Below are 26,385 nucleotides of genomic sequence, written 5' to 3'. Positions count from 1 at the left end.
GTGGCAAAACGACCCTTCTTCCCTTCTAGCTGTGCACCCATGGTATCGAGTTTGCACGCATGCGCGTCCCTCTGAGACTGCAAGCGTGCATGTTTCTCCACTTCCTCCTTGTGCGCCGGCGATATCCGAATGTAGCCGTGAGGTGCCCCTCTTGCGATGGGCGCGAAACTATGCGAAGCCTGAGCTTGCGTGTGCCGCTGCGGCTGCTTTTTGTCGAGTCACGAGCGCCGATGCATACGGCCCAGTGGCGAACCCAGCAAGTAATTTTCTTTTAATGAGCTGCACCACTTTGTGTCCAATCTTTGTTGTTTCTTTTTATGAATGGGGCATTTTCCCACAGAAGAGCATGTCAGAAAATGCCCCCTATAGAAGGAGACAGTGTCAACTCCCATTGAAGACCAGCAGTTAGGACACATGGACCTGTGACGGAAAAGCTGCCGGATGGATCTGGGACAGCGACGCTGGCCTGTACTTTCCTATCGTCTCCATTATACATGGCAACCTGGTATGAAGAGCATGCGTTGGCCATTTATGCTTGAACTACTTTTTCCTGGAAACAGTTAACAAAATGTTTTGCATGGAACAAAGAAGGTATGTTCACCTTCGCAAGTAGTGGCTCATAGGGAAGGCTGGCACATTGGAGGGATCAAGGTTGGACATGTTGATCTCGACTGCACTTTTAACTCGAAGTCTATGGCAGCCTGAAAGCAAGAGTGCTTATGCTAATTTTCTGTTTGCCCTACGACATAGAATACACTGCCTACTTAAAGTACTCGGTAAAGCTGTTGAACAAGTTCAACTTAGGAGGAATTGTAGAAGCCCGGTAACCTGGGAAAGTTGGTATGATTTCACTGAGAGGGAAAATTAATTTGCACCCATTCAAATCTGAACTACTGGAGGCACCAGCACCTAAGCCAGAGAACCAGGGGTAGAGAGGCTGGCCAAGACTGCTTTCATCAAAACTCGTAGTAACATGATGGGAAGACGTCTGCCAGCCAATAACCGCTTCAACTAAAACTGTGCAGCATAATGTGGACAAAGCAAGACATAAAAGCTATAGAGACAAGCCCACGATAAGTATCCTCATCCCTGTAATGTTGTTTTCCTTTTTCAACGATGCATGGCACAGTTTTACTTCAAGCTCATGTTTACAAAATGGCCTCATACTATGTTTTATTGTGGAGTAACTGTTTATTCCATCACATAGTCAGCGAGATCATTACAACAGTCAAGTGAAATGTTTACCTCTGCAAGCAGCAACAAGCTTTCAGCACAAGCTTGCATGGGCTGTGAATATGCACAGAGTAAGTGTACGACATGGCTTGTTGTGTCAGGTGCACTGTACCATTGGCCAACTGTATGAGGAAGCTGGGAGATTCCAAGCTTGAGAGTATTAGTTATAGTAATGGAAAGAATGTTGTATAGCAATAATTCATTACAATTAAACCTTGTTATATGAAACAATTATAAATAGAATTACTGCTTAATAACAGGTGGTGAATCACCAAGAGAATTACATGTATATGAAACTTCATACATCAAACTTGCTCAGACATTAAATGGATATATTGAACTCCGTAGCATTGGACATTGGGACACATATTAAAGGCTTCACTGCAGTACATCGGCAGATCCTGGTGGCACAAATAGGACCTACAAATTCTGCATGGGCTAAAGGGTAGAAAGCGCTGCTCTGAATGTATCTATGTAGTCAAACGCCTTTTTAACAAAGTGCTCGCACCTTCAAAATCCTTTGCTATGCAGGTCACTTTGTTTTAAAGGTTGCGCAGCTCACTGCTCACAATAGCTAAGCACTTTCAACAAAAGAAAATCTTTAACAAGAATTCAAGAGAGACTTAATGAAATAGACCGCTAATTTTTCTCTGCAAAATATCCCTGACAGCACGTTCTACTGTAGCCACCCTATGCTCCATTGAGGTTCCCAGCTTGCTCTCCAACCAAATGCAGGAACCATGCAAAGCAAAGCCCCAGATTGTCTAGTGCCCCTAAGCCTCCCTTGCTGCAAAATTTTTGGTTGCCTTCATTGACATTCGCGGCCTATCCATGCATTCGTCAGCCGTTGATCCGTCACAACAAGTAGCATACGAGGTGAGTGAATCCTGGAGCAGGGCAACAGAACTAGTAATATCAGCATGCTCTTCAAGTACACTGCTGTTAGCGCTAGCGCACAGCTTACCCTGGTGACATCTTCGCGGGGCAGTGGCGGCACTGGTGCGGCATTCGTTTTATAAACGTAAATCAGCCGCCAGGGACGCATAAGTTTCTTTGTTTTACAGGCAAATTAATTGTGGTCTTCATTGTAGAGCTGTTCAACTGTAATCTAGTGCTTATGCTGATGCTACTTGCTGCATGCAGCGGTTCGTTTTCCTCACGTGATAGTGTGCGACGCTGTTGTATCTCAGCTTTTGGACTTTAAAACCAGCAAGCATCTAAAATGTGCTGCATAATAGACAGTTTTAGTTTAGCGTACGCTATAAAATAGTGGGTCATCACTGCGCATGCGCAGAACGCTAAACGACCCATTGCGTATAGCGTACGCGCACTATTTCTCAGATTTAGCATTAGTGTCTTTGCATGGTTTGCGGAATTTGCGTGAAACATGGCGGCGGCCCCGGCTGCCAGCTTCGAATTGAATTTGGCGTTGCTTTTGTAAAATGGACTTCGTTCTTTGCAACTGACTGTGTAAATGGCTTTCGCTTAGTCTCAGGCTGCTTCGACGACAGAGTATTATGGATAACCTTGTGGTGTTTTCGAGATCGCTTCTCGTTTCGAGTGAGTTGAAACCTAACGAAAGAAACATCCGACATGTTAGCACCACCTATAGCTACAGTCGGGAGATAGCCGCAATGACGGCACATGGCCTTTAAGATCTGAACATCTCACAGGCCAACTCAACCTAAAGAAATGTGTGCTGCTTAGCATACGCTATAAATACTTTAGCGTATAGCATACGCTATAGTTGCGTACGCTAAATTAAAGCTGTAATGTCAGACCCATAAATTAGCTTCATCCCAATACAGTGGTGTTATGCATTCAACCATGCACTTAGCATTGTGATGAAGTATACCAACAGTGGGAAGGGGTCACAAACACTGGACATAGCAAGGTTACGCGGTCAAGCATACCATAGCGCTGAAGCATACTGAAAGTGGAAAAAGATAAAATTACATGCAGAGTATCCTGTGGGAGTTATCTAAATGATGCATAAGCATTTGCGACTGATCACTTACTGTTTTGTCGTCATATGCTGCTGCGTTTCATATAATTGCGAGAAACGCCACGAAAAAAATCATGAAATGGAGAAGCGCATTTGCAACACCAAAATGTTAAACTGAGACCAGCATGAGTATGAAGCAGAGGCCAGTAGTAGCACTGTTCACTCCTTTTATATTATGGTGCATTTGGATGATGTTGCTGCTTCATGGAAGATGAGCATTGGCCAATGCGTGCTGTTCTACGTGACGTAATTGAACTGTCACGTTAGGTAGACGTCATACGTAGATGTGGTCAATGATGCTGCCTCCTCTCGATGCAAACCATTATCAACTGTACATCAGCGGCCGCTGCTTATGGCACGGCTGCGCAGGCCCAATCTTACAATTCGCTCGCTCATGCGGGCCTTATCTTGAAAGCAATCATCTTACGTGATGGACGGGTTTCCTCATTGGGTAAGCATAGAAACCTTTACGCATTTTGTTTTAAAGTGAAGCTTTCTTTGTCTCTTCCTCTGACTTTCCCACTCCAGCTGCTGCTGTGGACTGCTGCTGATGTCACACACACCACATCGGGGGGGGATTCAGAGTGTGTATATACATGACAGGCACAAGTAAGAGAGGAAAGGAGATGGGAGAAGCTTGTTTTCACCCCACCGCATCGAATGTGCACAATGTCCTCTGGAGCTCCCTGGCCGTTGTCACATTGGCCACCTGACAGCTGCAATTATCCGTGACTCCCCTCAGAAGCACTGAAGAAACTGCAGCGCTTATGTGCGAGGCGAGAGGGGACACAGATAGAACTGTAGAGAGAAGAAGAGGGAGGAGAAGAGGCAGTTCCCATATAAGATGGGGGAAGTGACATGAGAAGGCAAGGAAACTCCACTAACATACAACAGCGGTTGCGGTGTGCTTATGTTCAAGGCACAATACAATACGTTGCTGCTATTTCTGAAAAAATAAACACAATGAAAATATGTCAAGCGGGCAATTCACACGGCGTGCAGAAGCAGAGCCGCATTAATTAAAGCACACTGCAGCGTCCAGGAAACACTACAGAAGTGGTTGACCGTCAAATCAACACTTCTGTGCCCGCTGCATTAGCTCTGCTGCTATGGCATTGCGAGAGGTCATGGATTTGATCCCAATCGCGGGAGCCACATTTCGACGGGGGCGAAATAGAAAACCCATGTGCACTTAGATTTTAGGACACACTAAAAAACATCACGGTGTCAAAATTAATCTGGAGTCTGCCACTATGCCGTGCTTCATAATCTGAGTGTCGTTTTGGCACGTACAGCCCCATAATCCAATTCAAGTTTAAAACTTCTGCCATAACGCGATGTGCCATATGAGCAAATGACAACACTTAACCCTCTCGGGTTATAAGATATGGCCCACAACAATGCCTCATGCAAACACCTCTCCCTGTGTGTTCTGCCTATTACGCAGACAAACAGCAGTGCTTTAGCCGTCAACACTGCTAATTATCGTCAATCAGAGCATCCAGCATGGAAAGCTTCACTTACATCAATTCCCACAGGGTGTGGGATCTGCATAATTTTTCCCTTATTCCTCATTTTTGTGTGCATAGCATGAACAGGAAGATGTTCCAATGAGCTCAGTTTTGAAAATATAGTATTATATGTGCAATCTCCGATTACGGTAAAAGCACCGAAACCCTTAAGAAGTGTACAGGCAGGGATTTAGAGCTATTTCCGGCAGGGTTGTGGTGATTTGGGCCCTTGCTTCGCCCATCTTGCAAGCTCCATATACGAGACTGCAACACAGCCTTGCACATGTTCCCGACTATACATGCGCACATGTGCCGTCATCTGTCACAGTATGAGCACCGAGACATCTAATAACTCACATGACACCCATTCAAAGCTGGTTCTGACGTTGCTGCAGTGATGGACCGCAATACATTACAGAAGCTCCAGTGCATAACACAACTGCATTGCGGTGAAGCTTAGTCTAGGGCATTGGCTTTGAAACTTGTTTAAGAAATCACATTTCCTCAAGCCACAACCAGCATGCGTATTCGTGCACTTAAACTGCACAAGGGCCATCCATATGCCGACGTGTCGGAATGTTAAGTCAGGTGTAGTTCTGACCAGAATGCACATATTGTTTGGCATGTCTAGAAAGTGTTCCTAAAGTCACCTCTGCCGCATTACAGTTGAGTTAAGCAGGGAAGCTTATGCAATGTATTGCACTGAAGCATATTAAAAGCGAAAAATTGCAATTTCATTGCTGTGGTGATTTAAGCCCCTTGTTTGGGGGGGCCATGACCGTGCCCCTCTGGAGGGCACAAAGGAGCGAGGAATCATGGTTGGAGAGCATGACACAAACCCTGGCGATGGAGAAACAGCTTTGATGACCTGCTCTACCGAAACTGCACTGCTTGTTCAGCAGGTGTTAATCAAGAAGCTAGAAAAATGAAACCTAGTAGTCTGGATATTTATTGACTACAGCAAGGCTTTTGACAGTCTGCAACACAAGATTCTAATAACAGAGTTGACTGCAAACGGTGTACATGGAATTACATATTTTGTTGTGTTCGTATCTGCTTGATTGCAGGCAATGCGTTGTCATTGGAAATAGTATTTCCTTGGACGGCAATATTGTTAGGTGTCCCACAGGGCAGCATTTTAGGTCCCCTTCGACATTTACGTTAATGACATGATAGACATACGAAGGTTGATCCAGAAATAAGGTTCCCATCAATTTTAGAAGTAGAGAACATTGTTTATTCTCATAGAAATTTACATTATTGGAAAGATGAAACTTACATAATCGCCATCTTTTTCTATGCATTTTTGTATACAGTGCTCCAATTTCTGTATCCCAGTGTCGTAGAAGTCTGCCGCCGACCCACTGAGGAAGCATTTCACCTCTTCGACTTCATCGCTCCGGAAGCGGCTACTAAAATGTTCTTTTAGCTTGGGGAACAAGTGATAATCACTAGGTGCAAGGTCCGGACTGTACGGTGGGTGGGGCATGACAGTCGACCCAAAGTTTGTCAAAAGTTCCTGGGTTTGACAGGAGACGTCAGGTCGGGCGTTGTCGTGAAGCAGTGTTACACTGGCTGCCAGTTGTCCTCGCCGGCAGTTCTGAATAGCTTGCCTGAGTTTTCATAGTGTTGCACAATAACTCTCAGAGTTGATTGTTGTCCCACGTTCCATTAAATCGATCAGCAGTACTCCCTTATGATCCCAAAAAACAGTGGCCATGACTTTGCCAGCAGAAGGAGTTTGAACTTCTTTGCGACTGGTGACTCTGGGTGACGCCACTCTTGGGATTTTTATTTCATATCAGGAGTGAAATGAAACACCCACTTTTAGTCTCCCATAAAAATGGAGTACAACAATCCTTCCTTATCTTCTTGACAATTTTGAAGAAACTGGCGAGCACAGTCAAGGCGTTTCTCCTTGTAGTCTGATGTCAATAGCCGCGGTATCCATTGAGCACAACACTTCTGATACCCCAATACTTTAGTCAAAGCTCTTTCCACTGTACCGTAAGAACTTCCAGGAATCTGAGCAATAAGTTCACAGATGTTGATCCTCCTCTTCCGAAGCACTTTGCGTTGGGCCATCTTGATAACCACCTTCGAAACTGACGGTCTTCCACTCCGTTCTTCATCGTGGACTTTCTTTCAACCGGCACTAAACTCCCTAAACCACTTTCGGACGTGTTGAACGGACATGCACTTGTCGCCATACACCTTTGTCAACTGGTGATGAATATCCACGGGGGAGTCCCCTTGGCGTGCAAAAAGCGAATTGCGGAACAAATCTCGTACTTGGCGCGATCAACAATGAGAACCTCCATATCGGACGGCTGCTGAGCCAAGAATGAGCGGTGCAGCGAAGCAAAGTGCGGCTGGGGGGAATGGAGAGTGGGGGAACAGCCGCCTGCATTAGTGTTGCCAGATTTCACCTCGCACCTTCCCGTGCGGCTGGAGCTCTTTGGGAACCTTATTGCTCGATGAACCCTTGCAGAAAGCGAGGCAACAACCATTCTATATGTGGATCATACCAGCCTGTTTGTCTCTGGTCTGGAGGCTTGCGATGTCATTCCTAAAGCGAACGCGCTCCTTTCCACTTCATTGGGATGGTCCAGCCACAACGGCCTTAAAAATATTATTTCTTTCCAGAACAGTTGAAATTACAAATTTACCAGGCACTATTTGCGTCTCATATTAACTGCTGCATGCATGTGTGGGGCACCACTGTCAACACTAACACAAGCTTTTTCTTCAGAAACGTGCACGTCGGAATTATTGCTAACGTTCCATACCTCCACACAACATCACCACTTTTCACCAAATTTAACGCGATTTCAAACTGCCAGATCTGTATGGCTTTCCTTTACTCTATTCATATTTTTTTCCTCTAACAAAGTCTCTTCACTTGTAAAATCACTGTCGGGACTACAGCCAGGATGGATGGCTCATGCCAAAAAGGCTAACAATTTATCTAATGCAATCGCTAACCTGTAATGTTCCTTTACTTCTTAATAAGTATGAAAACCAAGGCATTATTAATGTTCATGTATTTATCCAGAAAGAAACGCGAAATATTTTTTGGTCAACAATCATTCATTACATGATGCCTGCTCGCGGGAACAAATGTATGGATATCCATAACTGGGAGTTACTAATGCGCTGTTCTTTCTCTCTCTCTCTCTCTCTATAATATATATATATATACATATATATTTTGATGGGCTCAGACACGGAACCGGTGTTTACGGTAGTCTTCTCTGAAGAAGGACAAGAAGCCCCCGGAAAGGCTGGTGACGGTCATCGGAGACGTTGATCTTCCCAACGATGTCGGGCATGTGTTGAACAAAGGTCCGAAATTCAGCCACGAGCCACGGATAGAAGCACATGAGTTCCTGGCGCTTAATAGGCGCATAGCAGGAAAGGCGTTGGAAGAAAACCGTGAAAGATGCCTTCTGGATGGTGTGAATACGCTTATAAGATCTACGACCAGCACTAACACGTTGACTAGCAAAGATTCTATGGGAAAAGTCGTGTCGTATTTCAGGAAGAATAGACTCCGGCTTTTTCAAGCTGACAAGGATGGTGGGTTTGTGGTGCTCACCGAGGAAGAGTTTCAAAAAAGAGCCAGCGAAGCAATTGCAAAGAACTTCATCCCTCTGAAAGCTAGCGCGACGCGAGTGAGAGGCAAGGCGGCTGTGATGTGCAAAGAATTAGATCTGAGCACGCTGGCCAATGACATTGGTAACAGCAAAAGCAATGCCCTTTCCGTGTTCTTTACGGCCAAAACGCACAAACTGTCCGTGCCATTCAGAACAGTGGTCAGCGAAAATGGAACTTGGCTGATTGTGTTAAGCAAGTTTCTTCAAAAGCACCTTACATCCCTTAAAGTTCAAGATCCGTACGCCACAAAGAGTTCAAAAGATGTTGTTAGGTTTCTTGAGGGATGTACTTCCAATGGTTATGTGTTTTCACTAGATGTTGAAGACTTGTTTTACTCTGTGCCCCACGATGCCTTATTTCGTTCTGTCAGAGATGCTATAGGAAGTAACAGTGCAGTAGAGTTCCAAAACTCCTCTGGCGTGTCAATATATAATTTTATGAAAATGCTAGAATTTTACCTTGATGTGGCGTTAATCTCTTTCGAGAACAAGTTTTATCGACAAAGACAAGGGATTTGTATTGGATCCTGCGTCGCCCCGGTGCTTACTAACATTTTCTTAACCTGTATTGACAGCGCCTTGGAGCCAATTTTAACATGGTGCTTGTCCTGTGTCGTTCTCCCCACTTGTGAACGTCTTCGTTGGCGCTGTTCCTTCCTAAATCAAGTATGCACCATCTAGCCCAAATGAATGTTGTCCTGAACTTCTAGACTCGTTGATTTTTTCATCGCCGCGTCTAGCCATAACCACTATGGTCTAGCCCCAGGGAGCCCAAACTTAGAGGAAACGAAGGTAGAAATGAACGATAAAGGTAATCTAAAATGACGCAGGAACTAGGCAGCCACCGTACCTGCGGTTAATCAAACATTCAAATTTTGACACTTCACGTGCCAAAGCCGAGAACTGATAATGAGGCACGCCGTAGCGGTGAACTGCGGATTAATTTTCACCGCGCGGGATTCGTTAACATGTGTTTAACGTACGGTACACGGGCATTGCATTTTTACTTCGTCGAACCCCGTCGAAATGCGGCCTCCACGACCGAGATGTGATCCCACAACCTCACTTTCGCAGCGCAACGCCAAAACCACTAATACAACATGGTGGGTCTAGAAGCCATCAGGACAGTTTCAGTTGGCTGGACCAATAAACCATATTGCTTTTCACAAAATCCCGCAAAAGTTGCGGAGTCCAACATGACGGTCTAATGTGAGGAGTTTATTTTAAACTTGTTTCAATGCCAGGGCAGAATACTCAGACTTCGCCAACGTTACATCGCGATTGCATCTTTTGTCAGAATAGTAGATGCTTTCGGATTGCTACAGGCGCGCCCGTTCGTGCGTGGTTGCGGGCCGGAGGAGAGAGATATGCACAAGAGAGGATATCTGCCACGCCTTCCGACGTCACTCATGCTTCGCAAAGAGTGACGTCAGCATCTCTCAGCTTTTTCTTTCCTCCATGGTCAGATCACCCGCAGATATAGAAGGCCCGCTTGCACGCACTGAGCATAGTTACGTAATCGGTTTTTAGGAAACCCCATGCTTCTCTTCGCGGTCTCGCAATGGCGAAAGTTGCTTCCTTTGAATGTCAGTACTGCGGCCTGCGGTTAGCGAACAATCGCAGTCTGCAGAGGCACATAAAACTTGTGCACAAAATCACTCACCCAAAGTACAACTGCGACGAGTGTGAAGTAGCCCTGACTTTGAAAGAACTGGAGTACCGCCATATCAGCGTGCATTTCTTCGAGCCAGAATATGAGAGGTATCACTTTCTGACAATGCCAGGTAAGACACTTGCTTATTCTCTCAAAGCAACGCGTGATTACAGCTGCACCTGTTATTTTTGCATTACGGGCTTGCAGAGTGAACGATTCACTTGTTCACTTATTGCTTGAAATGTGCTCATTTATGGTGCTTTCATGCTTAACATTTTATCTGACCATGCACTAGCTGCAACTTATACCATCATACATTAAATTGCATGCTTATCATTGCTGTTTTGAATCGAAGCAACGCAGAATCATTGCTGATGGATCTTTTTTTAGGAATCACATATTTAAGTTTTAAAAAAATGTACCCGCCGCGGCGGCCGCATTTAGATGGGAGCGAAATGCAAGAAACGCCTGTGTGGCACATTAAAGGGACATTAAAGTGAAAAATTATTTCTTCTGCATCAGTAAATTACCGTTCTATAACACCAAAAACACCACTGTTACAATGATAAGACGTTTGGTAAGCCAGAAAAAGCGCAAGAACGAAATACGGGTGGCGACGCCTACTTGAGTTCCCGCACCAGGGGCTGTGACGTCGTGGATTTTGATGGCATCTTCTAGGGCCTACTAATTATATATAGTGGTACAGATTGACTATATTGAGTTCTAAAGGAACCAAATATTAAACATGGCAAGTTTCAGGAACCTTTATTCAGCCAACGCGGCCCAAATGCGAAAACATACTTTGGAATCCCTGACGTCACGCTAACGTACCGGCACTGGGGTTTCGGCACGAAATTCAAATAATGATACTTCGACCTTCATTTTCTCATCTAATAATCAAACTATTTTTTTGAAATCACTGCCTGCAGGGTTCTCAAACAATGCTTCATTAGTCTAAACTGATTTATTGTTTCGCTTTAGTGTCCCTTTAAAGATCCCCTCGTGGTCAAAATTAATCCGGACTGCGCCACTATGGCATGCCTCATAATCAAATCGTGGTTTTAGCGCATAAAACCCTAGAATACATTCTATAAAAGAAAAGTGACTGGAGGAGCATGAATGAAGTTAATGATTTGCTATTTTTACTTTAACTAATGAAAGAAAACAAATATACAAAGTATGAACCCTGCATCTAGTTCCCAACTTCTGTAAGGTAAACCATGCGATACAATATATGCAGATTTGGTAGCATGAATATTAGCCATAGTGGTGGCCATGCCATGCAGGAAAGCACTCGCTTTGCAAACTTGGAAATGGGTAAGCACCTATAGTATGGTACAGGAAAAATTTGTTTCTCCCCATTGCAGCAAGCACCTACTTTTTTTTTTTACTGCATTCTTTAGGGTCTAGAAGCAATAGTTGTCAGGTTAGGTAGCATGGACAAGCCTCTTTGTACATTAATAATGTGTTAAATCAGCTTTTCTGTTCAAGAAATCTGGTTTAATCTTGTGCCCTAAACTGGTGCTGGAGCTTTCATATGCTTTACAGTCGTCATATAGTTATGCACAGGCTTGCGCGGTATTGCACACTAATGAATAGAGGCAAGTGCACAGGTATGAGATTGCACTTCTGTCTAAGGTCGATCTGCAATCGAGTACATGGCTTTGTGTGAGCAAGAACTCCATACAATGGAAAGGATTGCGTCTAAAAACATGTACACACAGCAGAAAAAACAAAGTAGCACTTCATATCAATCTTAACACAATAAGTAAATGCTGAGTCAACCAAAGCGCAAATTTTGCATTGTTTGATTAAAGAAGTGCTAGAAGTACTGTACGATAGTTCTAATGATAGCTTCTGTCGAAGTTTTATATTTCCTGAATTCCCAATGTGCAAAAAATTTAAATCTACTAATTGTTCAGTTAAAACACGGGGAAAACATGGTGTCAACCACGTGCCAACTCACGCGTGTTAGCCGGCATGTCAACGGCGTCTGACACGCCGGCTGAGAAAAAGAAGAGGAAAGAAAAAAGGAAGGATACGCCAAGAAACCAAACTAAGTGTTGTTGCCTATAGCTTGAAATTTAGCAAAGCGGATAGATTATAAATCCTTTTGAAATGTTTATGCCTATTTGTTGCAATGCCTTGAACTTATAGATAAGGTATGATTCTCTGTATTTTCTTTCTCGTTCAGAACGGAAATTTGTAAGATGTAGAGTTGTCATTTTCAGTTGTCATTTCATGCAGTTCTTGGCGTTGCTCACGAAAAAAATTTTGATGGCAGTCACTTGGTGCTGCTATAATTAGACGCCATGTCACAGTGTCAACCTCAAATTAATAAAGCAAATTAGCTTACAGTTTCTATACATACTGTCTTCGCAGGAGTTTGATCTCTGTATGAAAGCTGCAAAATGTACTCAAACAAAGCATAGTTTAAATATGTACAAGAAGCAACATCATTCTTGTCACTTTTTTATATCTTCTTTTTCTTCAATTCCATTATGCTTCGCTCTAAAATTTTGCCCTGAGAAAAAGAAATGCTTGATCCTCATCAGGAAAAGAGAAAAGATGTCACTGAACCTCTTCTTCATAACTACAGAGTTCCACAACATGTCTACGATTCAACTTTGTAACGCTAGTTCTGTGCATTACACACCCTGAAATGCAGACTGAACATACAAGTGTCCAGGGTACTTAATCTTCTTTCTTCTTCTAAATTACCCCATAAGATATTCTGCACAGCCAACGTGGGCTTACAATAAACTGATTCCCCTTGACACACTGCATACATGTAACATTTGCTTTATTTTATTATCCTGATCAGCTTTCAAGTCATTGAAGGAAAAGGTGGAGAAAGACACACGCAGTCACTTCATTGCAAGGACAGGTACAGAGACTTGCGGCCACCTGCAAAAGAAGCATTTCTACTTCGTCTGTCACCGGTCTGGAAGTTATGCTTCACAAGGTATCGTGAAATGCCCGTATCATGACCACCAGTCTGAGTCTCTGGCTTTGATCGGTTTTTAAAAACCACAGAGATTTTTGTTCAGTCATGTTTATACGATTACTCAAAGAAGCGTTAACAGCATATCGGAATGAACCTCCACCTGGACAGTTATCTCTGTATGCTCACCCAAGCTGGGAATCATGTGTGCCTAAAGTTGGGCTTAAACATACTCCAAGGCCATCTTGGCCAAGATTATACATATTATTCTATTTCCTTCCTATCATTCAACGCACCATGTATGCAGTAACACTGAATGAAGTGCGAGTGATGCGAAAGAAAATAGAACAGGATAAAAATTGTATACACTAGCCTGACCCTGGTCACCTCAAAGCCTATGCATCAATATTAAACTACTTACACCCGAGTCCAAGCGTACCACTGTCCAAGTGGCTGCCCTTTAAACAAAGCTCTAGTAATGCTGGACCTTGCTGTTAAAGAACTCCTATAATCAACCACAAGACATCGGCTGTAATCGCAAACCAGACCTATGATAGCACCAATGTTAAACTATTTGTTGTCACCAATATGAGTTAAGCACATTTGTTTTAGAACTACACTGTACTATTTCTGTGTCAGTGATTGCAGGGGAGTCCTCGTGTATCGTGTTGGACATAAAAGAATTAAAGAGATGCCTACAGAGACATTGCGAAAGTAGCTGGTATTAGTAGATTGCACCAATGATTGGAACATCTTTTTGGAGCACATGTTATAAGCACATGTAATAAATAACGAACAGTGACACAATACATCCAGCGGTCAGATGCAAGTAGTACTGCTCAACATGACAACAGATCACTATTCACCACTGTCGGAGTGGCAAAGTTTAAAGTTCGTTTCCAAAAGCATTGCCTGCCTGGGTTACATGTCGTCATAACCTTCCCATGTTATGAATACGTAAAATTTATAGCATGCCCATCCCAAAAATTTGGGGATGTCCAAAGCCAGTATATCAAAAAAATGTCTTCTGTTTGATTCTACTCTAACCTTATAGTCCACGGATTTCAAGTGACTGGCCCAGCTAGTAGTGCAGGTGGCATGCAGCTCTAACAAGTAGTGTGGCTGGAATAGGAATACATTATTGTGGCACTGGTGGCCTGAATTCAAAGCCTTTTCATTAAATAACAAAGCTCAAAAAGAACAGTGCCACAGTTATTTTTGTCTTACTGAGACTTGGCTAATACAGCCCACACCCACAGTGGGTGGTGTGTCAGCATGCAGCGGTGGCCTAGCCAGTTAAGGATTTGGGCTAGGAAATAAGTAGTCATGGTGCATGTTGGAGCAGAAAAATTCGCCCTTTTGGAATAGTTCCGAGTAGTACAGCAGTAATGTGTAGCCATTTGGTGCAGCTCATTATTACTGTGCACTCACTAAATGCTGCTCAACAGCAAAGGAAGACACCAAGGCCAACAGCCAGCAGCAGCCAATTAGTACCACGTCAGTATGTTGCAAACACTTTTCTTTGAATAGGTAAGAAACCTTCATAAACAATTGAAAAATTCATGCAGAAACTCCTCTGGGACTTAAGTACGCTTAAGCATTGTACCACTTGCTCATCTCCACGCAGCCCAATGTCATTATCAACTCATTTTCAAGGATACGGCAGCCTGTAATGGAAAATTTCAGAAAGACATCCTAGGGAAAGTAAAAGACGTCCAAACGAATGTTACTGAACTTCTTTCCTAAATGGAAGGAACCTCTGGCGTCACGAGGTAATTCATATGCTTGACACCCAGGACAAACTGGAAAGCATAAAATCAGACAATTGCAACGCAAGTTTGGTGGTAGACGACCTCAGGAACAGATTGCGTCACAACAACCTTATCTTTAAAGCAGTCATTGAGCAAGACTCAGAGACGTGGCAGGAAAAGGAAGGGCTTGTAACTGAGTTAGTTTCTAAATATTTAGGCATTGCAGCTGGTGAAATTGAACGTGCCCATAGAATAGGACAGAAAAGACAAGGCTATACTTGGCTGGTAATTGTGAAATTCCTAAACTTAAAAAAGAAAACATATACTGAAAAATGCATTTAAACTAAAAAAGGTTTGAATCGTCTCATGTGGACTGATAAGGATTTTTCAATGAGGATGCAGTCCAGAAACTCCGAGATTTCGGACGTTCCAAACAGAAGCCCGCTGAAAGGTTCAAACTTCTGTTTGGCAAGCTTCTACTAAACAACACGATTTGTCTTTGACCATACCACTAATGAAGTAAGCGCCCTCCCGAAACGTCACGTCCTCGTGAAAACCCAGTGATGTAAAAAATGAACGCTGTGATGCATGTGTGTCAATTCTTTTGTCAAACTTCCGCAGCTTATTTCGTAAGCAAGATCACCTCTGTTCTTATCTTGAATCCTGTTCAGTAGACGTTCTAGGCACCGAAACCTGGTTGTCATTCGACATTTTGGATCGTCCTTGTCTCGTCAGCTTTCATTATTTAGAAAACATAAAACTGAATCGAGAGGTGGCGGTGTGTTAATCGCAGTAAAATCTAGTTTGGAAGCTTGTGTTATTGAAACTAATTCCTGCCTCAAAATTGTAAGGGTTGCTCTCTGTCTGCCCACACATTCTACCTCTGTCATTGGAGTCTGCTATCGTCCACTTGATTCATCCCACTACTTTCCGGATCATCTAAACTGTCTTTAAGTTTTGTCCAGAACAAGTACCCGACATCACCAATATTTCTTGTCGGCGATTTCGACTATCCCAATATTGAATGGCATTGATGCCGACCCCTCTATGGCACAAGAAAAACGTCAATGCCAATATTTTCCTGGCATGCTCTCAACTTTCAATTTGCATCAAATTGTTTCTGTTCCCACTCACGGTGATTCACTCTGACCTCATACTAGCCACAGAACCAAATAATGTTACGGAAAATGTATTGGATGGTATCAGTGGCCACAATATCTTGCATTGTGAATTCATAGGTGCTCTAAAGAAACATGAAAATAGAAAGAAATTAATATTTGATTACACCCGCGTGAATGTCAGCGGGCTTGTTAGTGACCTTTCCACCTTTTCTGTCGGCTTCTTGCAGTCATTCCCTCATTGCAACATAAACACAAACTGGGTTTTTCTTCATAATGGGCTGATCACACTTAAAAAGAAAAGCATATTCCAAAATTCAAAATAACAGCCTGCACAGAAAGCACTTGGTTTGCGACGCATGTGAAACCTATATATTGCAGAGCTGAACTATGAGCATCTGTGGAAGATTGGAGGCCCTATCGTGAGCACGCACACTTATGCAGGACCGTAACAACAGCCAAAGATAAATTTTTCAACCATGACATTTCAGACATGCTTAGCAATGACACAAAAATTTAGGAAACCCAAATTATCGAACTTGACGGTACAGTTATCTAAGGATGGTAACATTCTTTCTCTGGCACGTGTTGCTATTGAATTCAACAAGTTTTTTTCATCCGTTTTCACGGACGAGACTCCTGTACCTAGTAGCTTTCAGGCCCCTATTTTGCATTCAAGCATGCACAACGTTAATATCGCTTCTGAAGTAGTACAGTCCTGTATCGATTGTCTTCCAACTAACCCTGCTCCTGGCCGTGATGGCATCTGCCCTAAACTTCTTAAGATATCCAAACCTGCAATATGTCGCATTTTAGCCAAGCCTTTTCAGCAATGTATTGACACGGGATGCGTCCCAAATGTTTGGAAGGCAGCTTGCATAATTCTCATATTTAAATATGGTGATTCGTCTAACCCATCAAATTACAGACCAATTTCTTTAACCAGCATGTGCTGCAAACTTCTCGAACACATCATTTCATCTGCTCTAATGAAGTTTCTTACATAACATAACTTTTTCTTTATCTGTCGGCATGGACTTTTACACGATTGATTTGAATTAATGACTTGCATCACTCCACTCATTCTTTTTATCGAATCGATGTAATATCTCTAGACTTCGCGAAGGCTTTTGACAAGGTTCCTCAATTCTGGCTTATTCATAAACTGACAGATCTTAACATGTGAGGATAACTAGGTGGACTACAATCTTTTTAACTAACCGGTAGCAATCAGTTTTCATCAATGACCATTTGTCTCCATTAAATCATGTCAAATCTGGAGTACCGCAAGGTTCCATGCTCAGGCCTATTTTGTTTTTAGATTATATTAACGATATTAGTAATGGTAGGCGTTTCATAGACTATTTGCTGATGATTGCGTGATCTACTAACCCTGAGGACACCTGCTACCTTCCATCTTACTTAGACAATCTCCGTAAGTGGGGCAGTAAGCAAGCGGAAATCAACATTAATATAACAAAAGCTATCAGATTCGGGACTACAGCTAAACCCGTGTTATGCAATTGCATAATTATAAAACATGCCCGTAGCCTCGGTATTCGCAATATCTGGGTGTTCATTTGTCATCCGATCTGTCATGGAACATTTGCGTAGATGTGATTTTCACTAGAGTGTTTTAGTTTAGTGTCATTACGGTCCACCCCGCTCCAAGTTGCCCCGCTAAGCCACATGGTGGAGTGGTGGGTGATTGCATGTTTTAGTTGTATGTCTAGCCTAGCGGAGCAGAGGGACGGATGGATAGGTGCTACGAGTGTCCCCTTTGGAAAGATGTGTGGGTTGCGCCATGAAGCTCTTGTATTGCCTAATGTTCTACCTATGTTAACAAAAAAAAAAAAAAAACCACGATGACTTCCCATAACCAAACTTTCTTAACTTTGTCTTTGCAAGCCTCTGTTGTTTGACGTTTCCCTACTTTTTGTCCACCAATCTTCCATTCGCTGCTTACCAATCTTTACTGCATACATTTTTACTTTCCCTCTGCTCTTGCTGAACCCAAGGGCTTCAAGAAGGCCAGTGGTGTATGTGTGTGAAAACTTTTATTGTAATGATGTCCGGAGGCTAGACTTCTCAAGCCAAGGCGGGCCGCTCCCATGTTGGCACTGTCAGGCCAAGCCTTTCAGCGACATCATGGGCCCCCTGGACTGCCCTTAGTTGGTCCTGAAACAATGGGCTTTGAATCCTTTTCTCCCACTGTGTCCATTCTTCAACGAGTTTGGGGAGAGTCGCGGGACACGCCGCCAGCATATGTCTGATTCCAATGATGCCATTACAATCATTGCAGTCCATCTTAATCTCCCTCTCTGGATATATTTTATTAATGGTATATAGGCCAGTGGTGCCTAAATCTACTGCTGGGGAGATATTTCACATTCTAGTAAAGCATGCTCTATTGTTTCCCTAGCTTTACCGCAGCAAGAACATGCTTCTTCCTTCTTATATCTTGCTGTATAAGTGCGTGTTCTAAGGCATCCCGAGCTCATTTCAGAAAGTAATAAGCTTCCCTTTGAGTTATAATAGATTGTTTCTTTCCCGATATTGTTATTTCCTCTTCAGTAGTTACTCATAGCAGGTTTATTTTCCATTGCCGCCAGCCACGAGATTATCTCGGCCTCTCTGGCTTTCCGCTTGATGTTCCTTTCGTATTTGCAGTGCCTTCTGGCCGAATTCAGGGTAATGAAACAAAATAAAAGCACCTATAAGTAAAACTTGTAAGTAAAGCTTTTATAAGTACAATGAATACATATAGCTTATTTGTCCATAAAGCATCTAAACGTGAACTTGTAATGCATTACTGGGTCCATTTTATCCACTGGAAAATAAAGCCCCATCTTGGGAAATTCCACGTGATAGCCAGCGAGCTTGCATTTTGCATCCAGTCTGATCCTTTCTGATGCCAACATGTTGCACAGCATGCATCACATACTACCGCGCTGCGAGGTTTTCAAGTGGGTCAGCATGCGCACCTTCTAGCAGACATAAGTCTTCGTCTGTGCAAATCTGTCTTGTAAAGAGCAAGGCAGGCAAGGTGCCTCGATGCACGTGCCAGAGTGGGCGTGTGCATCGACCACCCTTGCTAGAAAAAAATGGCAGCAACCTTCTGCTCAAGCAGCTTGTAAGCGGACCGTGTTTCTGACTCCACCAGCCTGCTTGCAGCTAAGCGGAGAGCGCATGCGCATTCACGCTTTCGCTCCGTTCAGTTGCTTAGCCGAGTGTAAAAACGGCAAACTAGAACACCATACTAAAGCAACCAAATCACTTGGCTTCATAAGGCACTATTTGCACTCGGCTAACTCCGAGACCAAATTTCTGGCTTACACCACCTTAGTATGCTCTAAAATCGAATATGCCTTCTTAATTTGGAATCCACACATGAGGCCTACCTCGAACACAAACTAGAGTCTCTGCAAAATAATGTTGCTCGCTTCATCACAAGAAACTACTCGCATACATCTAGTTACGGAAATCAAATATTAGATTAATTTAGCTCCTCTCAATATACGCAGGCTTCCGACACTATTGTCCTTCTTTCATAAACTTTACTCCAATCGGTTGTCCCACGTGACTCTAAATATCAGACTAGCTCGTGACATGTGTCTTGACGGCTTGATCACCAACTTAAAATCGCACCCATCTTCGCCCACACTAATCCGTTTTTCCACTCACCTCTTCTCCTTGCTATTTGTCACGACTCATTTGTACATAATTTAAAGTTGTTCCTAGAAATCTGAACTACCTCTTACCTTGCTGTTCCGTTCCAGTTGCATTTCTTGATGTTCTTATTTAATATGCAATTTTGCTTTCCTGTTTAGTAATGTATACTTAAATTTTTTTCCATTGTTTTGTAATGTAAAACAGCTCATTGTGATAAGTCAAGTATTTTAGGAACCTTGAACCTTGTCATTACTATGTTTTTTCACACATTGTATATACCCTGTAATAAGTAGTTTTTTTTCACTAATTCATGTTGTTCCAATTCATATTTCTTGTTTAGTTGTGTACTTTTGGTATGTTTTGCTCCTTTCATTGTAATCCCTGTAAGAGATGGTGTCTGCCATGAAAAGGGTACCTGGCCCATACCATCGTCCGACTCATTCATGCTAAGGATGTTGTTGAAGGGAGGAATGAGGAGTAGGGGATTTATTTACAATATCTACATGAAGGGTGGAGAACATTACATCTGATCAGTCTAGCATGACTGAAATGCACACTGAACAGCCGAAAATGTCTGCTTAAACACTCTCTGTCCTTACTAGATCCCTAGGCCAGGGAAAGCTGCCATCCAACCTTCATCCAATCAAAGCGTCCAAAGTCGTCGAAGTACCCGCCTTTGAGGGCGAAGGTTCACACACTCTCTTGCACTTTTGTTTTACTGAACACACCAAAACCAGTGAGGCCTCATAGACAGGTGTTGTCATGCTTGACTCAAGCTGGCATGTCGTTCCTGAGCTGACTCTGCAGTTTGCTGCTGAATCTGTCATGACCGTGACTATTACCAGAGTACATGGGGGAATGCCATAGAACAAACATTTCCAGGAGTTTTCTTGCTCCAATTGGTCCCTGAAGGTGACAGCGAACCAGCTAACAATCCTGTCCGCCAAACGTGTCTAGCCTTACTGGCTCCGAAGGGCTATTCGAAGGGGGCGTGTTGTTGGCTTCACGAAGCGATTCATTGCAGTGAAGCCAGAAGGTCACTATCCCCGCTGGCCAATTGTAACATCCCCCACCCCTATGCCTCCTGGGCTCTTTAGGGTACTTGAACAAAAAAGTGTTATGGAAGTTAATATGACCGGTATAAACAGCAGCGTCGCAGCAACACGGACTGCTGCAGACGGCGGCGCCAGGTGTGCTGATGACGTTCTGATCATTATAAGCTGATACTGCTCTTTAGTGCCTTATCCATCCACGTCAAACCATTATGCGCCGCGTGGACCATATCTTGAACTCCGTGTTCTCGTCGCTTTGCCTTGAAGAGCGGGCCCATATATTGAAAGCGATCTGCGAAAGGTGCAGGGTGCGGTGTGTGCCGAGAGATTTGCGAGCGCTGCTTCGATCTCGTGGTAGCGACAGGCAGAACAAAGGTAAAGCCACTCACTGCTCCATGCTCTATCTATATTGTATGCACTTTTCACTTTGTTGGGTACTTGAAGGCTGTTCACCTCCGCCGTGGGTCGGCCCAGTATTGCACTATCTCTGGGATCGGCCCACATTTTTATCTTGCGTGATGGACGTTTGGTAAGCATAGAAATGCTTACACATTTAAGAAAATTTTAACACCCAGAACCAGCCAATTATTACCATGCCAGTATGTTGCAAGTACTTTCATTTGAGTAGGTAGAAAGCCTTCGTAAATAAATAAAAATTTTGTGGGCTAATGAAAGCAGCTGTGTGCCTAGGCGTCGGAGAGGCAAGAAATTACAACTGCACTAGAACAATTTGCTCTGTCACACATAACAAAAGAACTGAAGGTGAATGTCTTATGTGCATTGCAAATGACACATGTGCTTTCATATGCACTATGGCACATGCACAAGTGTATTACACCCGATAACAATGCAAGAAGCTCGACAAGAGACTGCCGCGAGGCTATGAACGGCGTCCAGAAGGAGGTGCCATAGCACAAATGGATGCAAAGATGGCAGTGGTGGACACAAACAACATTGCTACCATTCCATGCACTCAATTTTGTTACAAGGTGGTTTGCTGGCCTCTGCAAATAGATATGAGTCGATTCAACTGCAAATAGATATGAGTCAATTCATCAGCTAACTGTAGCTCTAGTTACTGATACCCAACCGACCTGATGAAGCAGTGCTGATTAGGGCCAATGGTCAGGGTAGTGTGCCATGAAATTAGCTTTTGGTGATTGTGTATGGGCTGCAAGCAGTTACAGGAAGCTTGGTGTTAATATATTGGTACGATTGGCAATTGTTTCCGAGATCATTAGTACGAGTTTTTGATAACTGATGAAGCACTGCTGTAAGAGTCCACAAGATCACAGCAGATCTGCTTTCCATGTGAAGCTTTCATCACTTTAACTTGTATATTATTCCACTATATGCAGGGCTCACAAACCATATACAATATTTTCCGGACAATAATTTGAACCTGGCACAAGTAACCTCCCCCTCTTTTCACAAGTCGGCAACTATCACAAGTGTGCACAGAAGTTAGTTCCTGTACTTAAAAGATCACAAATTGCCATACAGTTCTGAACCACATGCAAGAACACATGTATGCAATGCAAACTGTGTGCCTTCCAGTGGTCAATGGGTCTTAGTGCATGCCATTGTGCTTGCTATGAATGCTGCTTTTGTCACCGTACCCTGTTAGCATTGCATATAGTAATTGCTTCGATTGGTGTTGACAGCCAGGACGAAACTTATACTGAGAGAGGCATGCCTGATAATCAGATCGTGGTATTGGCATGCAAAAACCCAGATTTGTTTTATTTGTTCTTGTTTCGAGACAAACCAAGTGTTTTTGAAATGCTGCATGCAATGCTTTGACCTCGGGCAATCCATTGCATTACTGCAAATATTACTCAGTATTTGAAAAGTCTAGTAGATGATCCATCTCAAACTGAATTACTTGCATGTTCACTATTTGTTTCTTATATTTAAGTCTTCTCGTACCCCTGCTGAAAACGCTGCGTTGCCCTGAAAGCGTGAAAATACCACACCTTTGCACAGTTCGCGTAGCCAGGTTTCAGGCAAGTTGAATTGTAGCTAAATGGTGTAAATGGTGTAGTAGAACCACCACTAAGCATGTGTTGGAAGTCCAAAATAAACTACCCGGTTATCTTTTTCCACAGCTACAAGTAAACAAAAGCTGAAGCGGCCTTCAAGTGTCAAGTGTGGAAAAAGATGTTTTGCGGCAATGGCTGTGACTGAAGACAACACAAGTGTGTATGTGGTTTTCCAATTCAAGCACAGAGGCCACGACTTTGAACTGGGTCGTGTTTTTCTGTCCAAGTCGGAAAGAGCTGCTATTGCTGGTAAGAAACCGCTTTTGCCCTGCTTTATAATACATAAAGAGTGGTTGTTGAGTTTTCAACATCCCAAATACAAGGCAATACTCATGCCAGACCATGCAATGAACTTGGAGCACATGAAATTCATTTATAATTCATAATTTCCACATAATTCGAGGCCACCTTTACTGACTGCAGGGCATTATAGTTAATGACATCATAAACATGTTTATCATTTTGCTACATTGTATCAATGCCTGAAGGGTTCAGAGAGAGAGAGAAAAAAGGGAACCGTTCTCCAATTTCACAGCGGTAACAACTACCTTGGCACAGCCAGTGGCCTATATTTGACCTATATGGCTATTCTTATTGCAGGCAACGACTTTAGTTATTTTATACTTGTTTGCATCACTTCATGTACCAAGCAGGAAGGTGTAGTGCCTCCTGGTGCACTGTAGGCCACGTAGCAGACTGTGGCTTTTTCTTTTTCTGTTTTATTTTTCAGGCTTTCAGTTAACTGTATTGGTATGACTTATGATCCTAGTGGGATTCAATGTCTCAAAATAGCAGTAAGCTGGAATAATTTCCACTTGGGATTACTTAAGGTGCATTGTACATAATTATGTCTGCCATTTTGCCTAAACTGAAGTGCAAGTATTACAGACATCGATGAAACTGCGACCTCTCGCCACTACTGTAGGCCATCCACAGCAGATGTGCTTTCCATGTGAAACTTTCATCAGCTCAAGTTGTATTTTACTCTTCTATATGTAGGGCTCACAAACCATGTGCCATATTTTCTGGACTATAATTTGAACTGTTGTACAAGTCACCCCCTTGCCCCCCTCTTTTCACAACTTTCAAAGAAAAAATATGTGTATATAACTCATTGTATAAGATGCATCTATCTTAACTTGGGTCAGCATCGTGAAATGCGATTGTGCATGTTTATACACTTATCCTAAAATGTCGTACTTACCCATTTCAGGGCACTAAACTTCAGTAAAAAAAAATTTTATGAGCCGCACATTCTAGCAGACAAAGTAAACTGCAAGTACATTGCTGGAGAAAAAGAATGTCTCATGTTGGTCTTGCATATATAAGTTACACTGTTCTACAATACGCTTGGACGAAAATGAAAAGAAAATGGTGGCACCTATGGTTTGGAAAATATGGTGCCTCAATATTTGGATGCTCATGAATCAGCTATGTGAATGAAACATGATTGAAACGATCACGATAATTAGGCTTATACCCCTGTCACACGGCGAAAACTAATGTCATTTGAAAATGATGACAATGACGATAGTAAAAAAAAAAAACACGCCTCAAACCCACTTTTGTCCAATAATTATTTTCCAGTATGCTAAATTCCACTAGAATATGTGATCACTGCTTTCAAACCGTAGTGTTCGATTACTAACTTGTCGACATTGCCAACGAAGTCGAGTCGAGCTAAGGCAAGCAACAGGGCGAAGAGAACGATAGGCGCGTCCGCTACATCTGCTAAAAAAGGTACGAGAAGGGCAGTTGCATGTCATCGCCTTTCTGATGTGCATGCGAGCTTCTAATATCCTCATTCTTGGCGCGTGCCACAGGAAAAAACGTGCACGCTTTTATGCCAAGTCAATTGAAGTGGCCGCGGCCGATGCTCTGGTGAGAACCAACATGACTGCTGCAGCGAAAGCGAAAGATGGCTGTCTGGTCACTGGACTGAGAGTAGTTTTCTGTATTTACCTATGTGATGGACTTCAATGTCGTTAAAGCAATAATTAGGTAATAAAATGGATAGAATAATAGTGATATTTTGTTAAAACAAAAAAAGAAGCACATACTGTTTGCGAAGCACTGGTAAACTCGTGGTGTCGAGGATACACATTCAGTTCCAAACGAATGCGAATGAGTTTGGCGAACTGATTTGTTTGTAAATGTCCTTACGTTTTACCGTGTGACACCAAAGAAATGGCATTATCAGCGAATGTCATTCGTTGTAAATGACATTAGATTTGCCGTGTGACAGGGGTATTAGACATGAACTCGTAAAACAGCTTCAAGTGTCCAGTCAGTACTCTACTTGACTGAAATAATACCTTTAACTCAAAAACCCACATGACTGCATAGCCTTCAAAGCATACGTTCACAGGTGTGTCTGCTCTGTAAATATGGATGAATGACTGATAAATCAACCATTAAAAATAATTGTTGAAAGCTTTAATTGACAATTTTTATATTGACATTAATCAAATTATGTGCATCAATTCAGTCAGTAACAGTGATGTTTAAGTTAATCTGGAAATGCTGCACATGTTTTCGATTGCAGACTGTTTTGCCCTTCTATGGTGGCATGCCACTATGGAAGTGGCAATAGCTTATGCTATGGAATGTAATTGGAAAATTAAGTTCTAACTGTAGGATAGAAATTGTTAACAATGGCAATATTTAGTAAAGGAACTAAAGTGGAAGACATTTTTGCCCTGGGTAGGATCTGAACCACAATCTGCACATGTCCAGTCCAGTGCAATGCTTTTACAATGGTTCAGTAATGTCTTTTGTGCGAACAAGGTTACCAACAGTGAAGGATGAAATTGGCAGCCTAGCTGTAAACTTGGTACACACAATAAATTTCTTCACTTACGTACCTGATAACACTGGTGCAGATAATCCCTATGACGGTTTATCAATGACACCAAACATTTAAACACTTTAATATGTAATCTTGCCTCTTCAAATGTAATGTAATCGTGTAGTATGATTCAGAAATGTAATCTTGCCTCTTCAGCAGCAGCTGCATAACACCTAACCTAACCTAACCTAAAAAGAACAAAAATTGCGACAGCTTGAACTATTTAACACACACCATTGCAAAAGGTTTTTGTAAGTGAATGTAACTCATTATTCAATTAAAGGAATTCTAAATAATGATATTAAAAATGTTCATCAGTGCCCATTTCACTTCCTTGCGTGCTCGGTAATTTTTACTTATACTTCAACTAATATACACTTTTTCTCTACTCTCTCAAGACAAGCTGCGAGAAGGCGTGTCCATGGATGCAGTACTGGATAATGTGCGGTCCAACGTGGATGAGACATTCCACCGCATTAACCTGTTAAGCAAGCAGGATCTCCGCAAAATAATGAGGGATGCCAGAGTCTCGAAGACCGAGCGGCTGCACGATAATGACTATGTGAGCGTGCAACTCTGGGTTGAGAGGATGCATAGTGAAAAGGAAAACCCATTGCTCTTCTTTAAACACCAAGGACAACCTGACAAAAAGTGACATTTTTTTAGAGAAAAAAATGAGGACCTTTTGGATGACAGAGATTTTATGCTAGTCATCATGACCACACCACAACAGGAGCTTTTCAAGAGGCTTGGAACTGATCGTATATGTGTCGATGGAACACATGGAACAGCAGGTGAGCAGTACTATATAAATGCCTTAATAATAAAAGCAAGAAAGAGGGAATGCTGTCCAAGAATAATTGCAATAGATATGATGAGTAGTATTCCTTCACACATGA

The 26,385-nt window shown here is 42.7% G+C and overlaps 1 protein-coding gene across 1 annotated transcript; it reads left to right on the top strand.

The window, feature by feature from the left end:
• Positions 1 to 426: 426 nt before the first annotated feature.
• Positions 427 to 26,385, top strand: LOC126533714 (zinc finger transcription factor family protein 17-like). The gene is made up of 4 exons (XM_050180902.2): positions 427 to 505; positions 12,884 to 13,024; positions 22,705 to 22,887; positions 25,885 to 26,385. Exons 1-4 carry the CDS (start codon positions 442 to 444, stop codon positions 26,139 to 26,141), a joined length of 645 nt encoding a protein of 214 aa, XP_050036859.2. The 5' UTR covers positions 427 to 441; the 3' UTR covers positions 26,142 to 26,385.

This window comes from Dermacentor andersoni, chromosome 7, assembly GCF_023375885.2.
Source record: "Dermacentor andersoni chromosome 7, qqDerAnde1_hic_scaffold, whole genome shotgun sequence".
Lineage (NCBI taxonomy): Eukaryota > Metazoa > Arthropoda > Arachnida > Ixodida > Ixodidae > Dermacentor > Dermacentor andersoni.
Note: the sequence above shows the minus strand (reverse complement) of the source record. Positions and strands in the feature narration are given on the sequence as shown.